This window comes from Oryzias melastigma, linkage group LG24 (genome assembly GCF_002922805.2).
Source record: "Oryzias melastigma strain HK-1 linkage group LG24, ASM292280v2, whole genome shotgun sequence".
In the NCBI taxonomy this organism is placed as follows: Eukaryota; Metazoa; Chordata; class Actinopteri; order Beloniformes; family Adrianichthyidae; genus Oryzias; species Oryzias melastigma.
Window position 1 is genome coordinate 10,902,232 of NC_050535.1, and position 9,646 is coordinate 10,911,877.

The window sequence follows — 9,646 nt, forward strand, 5'->3', positions numbered from 1 at the left end:
TATACAGTTTGATGACAGCAATTCCTCCTTATGGTTCAGTTTTAGGGAGGGTAAAATTCAGTTTGTAATGAAAACTATCCCTGTGGTCATCAAGTCACAATGTTTTCAGGAACTGAGAGTGATGAAGCATGCGCATCCTCCGCAACAGACGCGTCAGCGTTTTTCTCTTCGTTGGGAGTCATCCACGTATCTTCTTGAACTATTTAAGTCCCTTCCTGATTGCCGGCGGTCACTCAGCTTGTTTTGTGACTTTCTTACGGCTAGGACCTGCAGCTAAAAGACAGGTACGTGTTTGGTTTTTAAAATCTGTTTTACAACTTTTTTTTTTCTTGATCAAACTCAGATTCTAATAGCTGGTATAGAAAGACTTTGGCAAAGAGTGAGCAAGTTTCTATCAGTAAATGTGATTTGTTCAGGGTTTATTTTGCAGATTTTATTTATGAATTTGATTTAACCTTTAATTATCCAGGCAGGACAGATTGAAAACAGCTTTCTCATTTTTAACTATAGGCTGGTAAAAAGACAAGACCTTTAGAGGAAGGAAGGAAAGAAGCTACAAGAAATAGAGAAAAAAACTAATCTGAAATTATAAAACCCTAAAATGATTGTCCTGACTGCAGCATCTGTCATCCATACATCCATAGATCATGGGGGACTGGTCGTATCTGTCTCGGCTGCTGGACAAAGTTCAGTCTCACTCCACGGTGGTGGGGAAGATCTGGATGAGCGTTCTCTTCCTCTTCCGGATCTTCGTCCTGGGTGCTGCTGCAGACGACGTGTGGGACGACGAAGCCTCAGAATTTTCTTGCGACATTCATGAACCTGGATGTGAGTATGCCTGCTACAATCAGAGGTTTCCCATTTCCCACGTGCGCTACTGGGTCCTCCAGATCGTCTTCGTGTCGGCGCCCACCCTGGTGTACCTGGGCCATGCTGTGTTCATCGTCCACAGAGAGAAGAAGATGATGGAGAATGGGGGTATCCTAAAGGGGTCAAGGTACACGGATGATCGAGGGAAATTGAGAATAAAGGGCATCCTGTTCTGCACCTACATGACCCAGCTGATCTTCAAGATCCTCCTGGAAGTGGGTTTCACTGTGGGTCAACTCTACATCTACGACTCACAAATCATTTCCCTCCATATCCCCTGTAAACTTGAGCCTTGCTCCCGTCAGACCGGCGCCGAGTGTTACATCTCCCGCCCCACAGAGAAGACCTTCTTCATCTTCTTCATGTTTGGAGTTACGGGCCTCTCCGTGCTCCTCAACATCATTGAGATCATCTACCTGCTGTGCAGCAGAAGGAGAATGGCCGCTAAACGGACTCTGAGGCAGCAGGAGGCGCTCAGCTCACAGATATACTCGGTCAGCCCCACCCTGAACTCAGCGGGTGGCCTGTATGCTGGTTTGCAGACACCATCTCCCCACTTTCTGTCAGGGAAGGAGGACGAAGGAGAGGACTTCAGCAGCAAGGAGAAGGAGAACTGATGCAGTAACGTGAATAAAAACTTTGGAATGATTGTTGGTCTGTTTCCCTCAGAGGTGTCATTAAAGAAAATGTTTTTTTGATGTTTTTATCATGCAATTATAATGCTGGAGCACAAATATATGGAAAATTGAGGTCAAACTTAAGTTTCTGAGTATTTCTTCATTGAAATTGTTGTAAATCAGGAGCAGAAGAAACATTGCCATTTGAAAATCATTGTAGTTGTTACCTCCATTGTAATGGATAGACAACTAGACAACTGAACTGGTTTCTGGGTCAAATCTTACAGCTGGATAGCTCCAATATTGCTCAGCCTTTTTGTTGCACCGGTAATGTTAAGTTGGGGTTGTGGGGGGTGTGAGCTAGCAGGGGAAGGTGTAAACAGAGAGCTTTCAGCAATGGGGAGGGGAGGTATTCCACGCTGAAACTCAGAGGAATATTTCTGATGCCGCTCTGCAGAAACTAAGTCTTAGAAAACAACATAGGATTTTTATTTAGGAAAAAAATGGCATAATCATAATTTAAAGACCACTGAAAAAATAAAGTCTCTACAATGTTAACTTGACTTCAAAAACTTTAAATCAAACTTTTTTTTTTTTTAATTTCCTGTCAATTAAAAAAACAGAAGGCATTTAAGAAACTTTTTTGAGAAAATGTATTAATTATTGACAAAAAACAAATGATTTTATATTGACAAAAAGGTATAGATTTTGCAGGTGTAGATTTCTCATTTTAAGTATTTAATTTAACAGTGACTATATATATATATATATATTTTTAAGTGTACACAAAATGCTTATTCAAAACCACGGTCCTCCAGAATGTACAGATTTTATATGCAAAGCAAAAATTTGGTAAAAAGTTTGAACTTTTATGAGTTAAAAGCACATATTATCTTGTGCTGCACAACATTGGTTACTAGCTGTCCAGAACTGCACTGAGATGATCCTGTTTGGTCTTTTATTTTCAAAATAAGTTATTGGAGCTTTTGTCAAGTGTAAACAATTTTTTTTTAAATCACAATTTGAGAGATGCTGGTTTATTTTTATATTTTTGCTTTTGTTCATGACAAAAAAGTAGACATAATTCATATTTATTAAAAAAAAAAGAAGGTCATGAATGCAAATTCAAATTTCTTAAAGGCTTAAGTTAATCTATGCGGCTCCTTCTAGGTTTGATCAGTAGAAAATGGCTCTTTTACTGTTAAAGGTTGCTGACCCCAATGCAAAACCAATATTATACAACTATCATGTCAGTGGGTGTTAATGAACATAGAAGAACCAGGTTGGACCGGGTCGCAGGAGCAGCATTCTAACCAGATTTCCCTCTCCCCGGTCACTCCAGTCCAGAAGAGAGATCGCAGTTTGTTCCTCGGTGCTCAAATTTTAACACGGTATTCGTCACTTCTGCCACTAGGCAGCGCTAGTGACTAAAGCAAATGTAACATCACTCTGTGTACCATGAACCCTCAGAGGGACCATTCAGAGAGAAACTGCAAGTAAATATCACCACATGATCATATGATCAGGAACCTTTTAACAAACAGTTCTGTTCTTCAGAACCTGAAGGTTCATCTGGAAGATGTTTTCCTGCTCATCATTGTAGATTCTTTAGTTTAAGAAAAACAATAAAAAATAAAATTGATCATGATTGTAATGAATAATAATAAATAATAACAAATAATTTAAGATTGTTACAATTAGAATTGGCCCAAACGGGAAAAATTAGACTAATATCAAGATTTTCTTATTTATATACACTGCATTTTTTTACTGTACAGATGAAAAACAATATCTTGTTGTTTACACATGCATCATTGACAATGAAGGTTTTACATAAAAAATGTACTGTTTTTTATTAAAGGCGGTGTTCTCTCGTAAAAGGAAGAATTTTGAGCAGAAGAATACTTATTTTTTAAGTTCTTTCGTTTGTGACTTGTAAGCAACCCTCCTTTTTTAATCAATGGAAAAGTAAAATGTATATTTAATATGTTAAAATTCTTCTTCATAAATCCCTGGATTTGATTCATTCTCTCAAAAGATAAATAAATATTGTGTTTTTTTAAACTCTACGCGGATTTAGAGTTAGTCAATGAGCCCAAATAAATAAGTATTTTTTTCCATTTAATTTTAATAAATCAATGAATATAGCCCACAATTATCTTTTTTTTCCTTAAAAAAATGGCGCAACATTTTTACATGACACTAGCAATTGCTATAGTATTACTCCAGCTAAGTAGATGTTTAAATTTAAGAAATATAGCATAAATGTTTTGACTTATTGGTGAGTCTTTTTTATCAGAACTTCCTATGAAATTGTTATTTTTTTATGTTCTGAAAAATAGTTTACATGTTTTATCACTGCAAAAAAAAATAATAATAAATAAAATAGCAGAGCGATATTTCAAAATTACTGAATAAAAATTAAGAAAAGTTAAAAACAAACCTCCCACCTGTGTTCTGATTCCGTCCCTAAAAAGTCTAGTTCCGGCCCTGGTCCTTCCATCCTTCTAGGTGAGCCGCTGCGCGTGCAACCCCCCCGCGCGCGCGCTCTCGCGCCTCCCCCCTTGAGTCTTGACGTGGATGTGGTCACGTGACTGGACCTCCTCTTATAGAGTAACTTTGACAGTTTGGTTCAGTTCGGCTGCGGGTCCGGTGCGCGAGTCCAACTCCTCCAGACGGGACTGAGACACGGCGGACACGGTCTGTCCGAACCTCCAGGTGAGTTCTGCCCCAGAACCTGGCAACTTTTGCTTCTTTCTTACTCCAACACCTTCACCAGTTGAGGAGCTTCTTGAGGACCAGATGAAGGACACTTTCTCCTCTGAGTGTGGGCTCAGGTGAGCGGTTCTGGACGGGTTTCTCTGAAGTGGATCTGGGTTGTGTGGTGGAGAGGAGCCTTGGGGACCTTCTCGGAGCTCTGCAGGGCTTTGTGCTGCTTTCTCTGAACTCATTCATGCAGAAAGTGGCGGGACATTGTGTCTCTAACAGTCAGCGACTGTTCTTCTCCTGGGCTCCTGAGGAGTTGGACCTCCAGATAAGTGGGAGCACATGCAGAGAATTGAGCCAGCCTGCAGCTTCCTGCTCATCCACAAAGGTCTTTCTTGTGAGGGCCACTTTGAGAAGCTTTTCATGTGTCACATGTTGGGGATTTTTTTCTTTTTTGACCTGATGTTTCCATAAGGTCAGTAAAGTCTGCAGAAGTTTGTTTGATTTACAGCTGGTGTTTTACAATCTTATAAATGACGCTCTGATCTGAGGGACCTCGTGCACTTCTGTCTGACAGTCAAAACTCTTTGAAGGACCTGTTGTTGTATCAGTCACATGAAAATACAACATTCTGCCTCTTGTTTCTGCATCTGCGAGGCAGCAGGTTTTCTCCTGAGCTCTTGTTGCCCCGAGTGAACCCTGTCACAGCACAACGGCTCAGGCGCTTGCCTCCTTGTGTTAGTTCTCTGCATCTTTTTAGGCCTCTTGAAATCATGTATGTTTTACTTTCAAGTCTAAATTAAGGTAATTTTGGAGCTAATGTCAAAACGTCTTCATGACAGGTTCTAAAGATCTTTAAGGAACCCATCAGAACCCTCAGGTATTTGTTGATCTGTGGCTCCACCATTGATATTTCTTGAGTTTTGTAGTCCAGACTGCCTGATTTTATGAGTCGCCTTGATTTCTGCTCAAAGAGTCTAAAAGAAAACAAGGAGACGCACCCGAATGTGCATCCACAGCCCCTTTGAGTCCGAGCCAGTCCGGATTTAAAGTGCAGCTCTTAAGGAAAAGAACAAAAATGTGCTCTTTGTCCCCGGCTCCAGTAATTGGATTAGCTTGTTGCGTCATTAAACATTTCGTTTAGTCTCCTTAAGTTCTGCTCAATTACATAATCCTTCCAAAACAAACAAAAAAACCTGAAGTTCTTTCATTGGAATCAAACGTTTTCATCAAATGTGAAAGATCTCAACCAAAAAAATCTACTTTTTATGGAATCTTAACATCAGAATTATGTCTACTAGAAAAGTAGGTCTGAAAATGAGCAAATCAGAAATCTAAAATATAAAAACTGCTTAGATTTCAACATTATTTAATGCAAAAACTAGAAGTTGTAACAAACTGGGAGAACAGTGAGTGGAAATGTGAATTGAAGCCACAAATTTTCCGTCAGAAGTAATAACTCTCAGTTATGCTTCCTGTAAGATGGTATCACTCTCCCTTTGCTTTTATCCAACGTCTGGCTGCTTCTGAGCCAACACTAAAAGTTTGTTTGACTCCATGACATCGTCAGCTCAATTTTTCTTTTTCTTCTTCTTCCACCAGCTAACACTCCCCAACGATGGGTGATTGGAGTGCTCTGGGTCGCCTGCTGGACAAGGTCCAGGCCTATTCTACTGCGGGTGGGAAGGTCTGGCTGTCCGTGCTCTTCATCTTTAGGATCCTGGTTCTGGGTACCGCTGTGGAGTCGGCCTGGGGCGACGAGCAGTCGGCTTTTAAGTGCAACACCCAGCAGCCTGGTTGCGAAAACGTCTGCTATGACAAATCCTTCCCCATCTCCCACGTCCGCTTCTGGGTCCTGCAGATCATCTTTGTGTCGACGCCCACTCTACTCTACCTGGCCCACGTCTTCTACCTGCACAGGAAGGAGCACAAACTCAACAGAAAGGAGGAGGAGCTTAAAGCCGTGCAGAACGATGGGGGTGACGTCGACGTACCGCTTAGGCAAATTGAGCTAAAGAAGTTGAAGTACGGCATTGAGGAGCATGGAAAAGTGAAGATGAAGGGAGGCCTCCTCAGAACGTACATCGTGAGCATCTTCTTCAAGTCTCTGTTTGAGGTGGGCTTCCTGTTGATCCAGTGGTACATCTACGGCTTCAGTCTGAACGCTGTCTACACCTGCGAGAGGGACCCGTGTCCTCACAGGGTGGACTGTTTCCTGTCCCGGCCCACGGAGAAAACGGTCTTCATCATCTTCATGCTGGTGGTCTCTCTGGTCTCTCTGCTGCTCAACGTCATCGAGCTTTTCTACGTCTTGTTCAAGAGGATCAAAGACCGCGTGAAGAGACAGCAGCAGCAGCAGCCCGGGCTTTTCCCCGGGGGAGGGGGAACTTTGAGCCCCACCCCCAAAGAGCTGTCCACCACGAAATATGCCTACTACAACGGCTGCTCGTCCCCAACCGCCCCCATCTCACCTATGTCCCCCCCAGGCTACAAGCTCGCCACAGGGGAACGAGGAACCGGCTCCTGCCGGAATTACAATAAGCAAGCCAATGAGCAGAACTGGGCCAACTACTCTACGGAGCAGAACCGGCTGGGCCAAACTGGTGCGGGAAGTACCATTTCAAACTCCCACGCACAAGCCTTTGACTTTCCTGATGACACCCATGAGCACAAGAAACTGTCCTCGTCAGCGGGACACGAACTGCAGCCCATGGCGCTGATGGACCCCAGGCCGTGCAGCCGGGCCAGCAGCAGGATGAGCAGCAGAGCCCGGCCCGACGACTTGGATGTCTAAGGGGCCCGGGCGACCTTCCCGCTCTGCCTGGCCGACAGGGTGTGAGGCTGCAGGCGGACAATCAGGCAACACTTGATCAGAAAGGTTCATGAAGAAGGTGGGACTAACCTCAATCACTGTCCTCACGATAGAGACTGTGTGTCAGTCAGAGACATTAAAGCTTCAGTGTAACACTTTCAAAAGGTACAACTCGCAACTATTTTGTCTTTACTGTAACTTTGTAGTTCCATTAGTCCAGCTTTAGAAAACACAGCAGCCATAGGGCCGGTTCAGAACACGGAAACCCGGTTCATTCTTTACCCACAAGTTTTCAAAATTTTTAGACTGCCGCCGTGGAGCTACAGCCGGCGAGGGGCAACAGGGAAGGAACAACGAATAAGGTGGAGGGCATAGAAGAGGCAGGACCACCTGCTCAGATTTAAGGAACCTGAGCAGAACTGCCTCCTATTGACACACGTGTCTCTTTGGTATTTGTAGCCTGCACTATTTAGTGAAAACACTGTACTTGGTGGGCGGTGCATCAGACAGCTTTTGTTAACCAGAGATAAACATTGAGAAGTCTTGTAGAGCAGGACCCCCGTCACAGAAGAACCACATGGAGTTGGTCTTCAGAACCTCTGAGATCTTCAAAACCTGACAGGATCACCAATCTGGTTTTGGTTTGTCAGGGTTTTTTTCATATTCTTGCCCCCTTGATGACTTTGCTACCTTCCTAACCTTTAACTCCAAACTAACCTGCCGACTAACGGGGGTTTATCTAGTCCTTAGTAGAGCTCATAGTGTTTGTTTGAGAATGAGCCAAAAATAAACCCTGATCAACCAGAACCTGTGGAGATATTCCTGGGTCTTACATCTAGACTCTGGTTCTATCATTGGTGCTCCAAAGAGCCATTGATGTGAAGATGCTATAGATCTAAGGGGAAGTCATCAATTAGTCCTCTCTAGGGCCTGGTCATTCTTGAAACGTTCTCAGCAGCGGTTTCCCTAACCAACCGTGGCCTTCAGGGACGCACAAACCTTTGGTTACAGTAAAAAACTACAGTTTTATTGACTAGGTGCCAAATACAGTTGTGATAGATGACCAAAACAAGAGCTGTAGTCCTTAAGAGTCCATGCAATAGTCTTCATCAGTTCCTCTAGATTCTTAAGCTCTGGTCGGCCCACTCCCCCTGAATCTCAACTGAGGAGGATTTTGTCCAAGAAAACTGGAGTTGTCGTTTGGTGCATTTTATGTTAAGCTCTTTGTTGAGCACTTGTCTCAAACAGGTCTTCATCTCATGTGGAGGATCAAGGTTACGGCCTTGAATGTGCCATAAAAATGAAAAAAAAAAAAAACAATTGTATCCCCAAACCCCCTTTTATATTAATTGAAAGCAAACCAAACCGTTTGCCTTACAATCGCAGCCGACTGTAGATTCCTGAGAAACTTTGAATCTGTGTGGTGTTGTGATTTTTGTTTTGTGGCTTCCACGAGTCACCACCAACTAGTGCTCGGATTGAGCTCGGATTGAGCTCGTCTCTCGAGGCGAACGGGAACTCGGAATGTTGAGTTTTGTAGGGACTGTTTAACCGCTGCTGCCTGACACATAGAGACATAGTACTGTAACTGTAGCTAGCTGTCCAGATGAAATGTGAGATTGTAGACTAATTTTTAGTGGTGTGTGTTAACGTCTGCCCTCGTAGCTCCACAGCTGTCCCTCCCCTCCCGTCCTCCTCCTGACCTGTTCATCATGTTGTCGGTACTCTCATGTTTTGGATGTTTGCACTGAGATCTTGGTGTTAGAAGACGTTTTCTGAAGCACGAGTTTTCTTACAGACATGTTACTAATTTATTGTACAACACACAAGTCGGCCACACGTGATGTCAGTCACCTTGTTTCACAGGGAGCTGTGGCGCACACCAGTGACAGAACCGGACCAGCGGTCTGTCACGCGGTGCTGACCCACGAGGATCCACTGTTGTACAGTGAAAGTGCCTGATAATAAAAGACAGAGTCGCTCTTTGTATCTGTGAAATGCTTCTCTAACCAATAAAATTTTCTTTCTTAAATCCTGACTGTGTCACCTTTTTTTTGAACAAAACAAAAATTTCGTTTCAGGTTTAATTTAATGTTTTTACCAAAGATTTGAGTTTGCACAGAGAAGAGCAGATGTTTCCTGATCAATAAGTCTCTTGTTTGTGTTTCAAAGCTAACAGGACTTCTGCAGGTTGACATTGCATTAACGAATGACCCAAGTAATGTTTTTGATCCTGTTGGGGTAAGATGTTTTGGGTTAGTGGCTTAAATTCCTGCTAGGCTATTTCTGTTTGTGTGCTCGACTGGATGTCCGGTTGTATCCTCTTGAATCCAGTACAACAGCCAGATGACAGGAAGTGCTGTGACAGGAGAGAACCACTGAACCACAGAGTCCCGCTCGGCTGCTTCAGCTCTGACGGAGCATCCAGGTTGGAGGTCTCATCGTTGCAGAGCTTTGGGCTGCCACATTCCTCTCAGGCCACATGCCGTTACTGACCGCTGTGCCGGGAACACCGTTTGCCTAAAATCGGCCTGTAATGTTCAGCCGCCACATGTTGGGTAACAAGTCGTTCCTGATGAAGTTTTATTGTTCGACAACAGAAACCCAGCGTGCAGTGAGTTATTCTGCACCATGAGGCGTG

At 43.3% G+C, this 9,646-nt stretch overlaps 2 protein-coding genes across 2 annotated transcripts; both read left to right on the forward strand.

The window, feature by feature from the left end:
• Positions 1-93: 93 nt before the first annotated feature.
• LOC112158108 (gap junction Cx32.2 protein) lies at positions 94-1,519 on the forward strand. The gene is made up of 2 exons (XM_024291307.2): positions 94-284; positions 645-1,519. The coding sequence occupies exons 1-2, from the start codon at positions 129-131 to the stop codon at positions 1,485-1,487; spliced, it is 999 nt and encodes a 332-aa protein (XP_024147075.2). The 5' UTR covers positions 94-128; the 3' UTR covers positions 1,488-1,519.
• Positions 1,520-4,081: 2,562 nt separating this feature from the next.
• gja1b (gap junction protein alpha 1b) lies at positions 4,082-9,040 on the forward strand. Its single transcript, XM_024291100.2, has 2 exons — positions 4,082-4,205; positions 5,796-9,040. The coding sequence occupies exon 2, from the start codon at positions 5,812-5,814 to the stop codon at positions 6,985-6,987; it is 1,176 nt and encodes a 391-aa protein (XP_024146868.1). The 5' UTR covers positions 4,082-4,205; positions 5,796-5,811; the 3' UTR covers positions 6,988-9,040.
• The last annotated feature ends 606 nt before the right edge of the window (positions 9,041-9,646 follow it).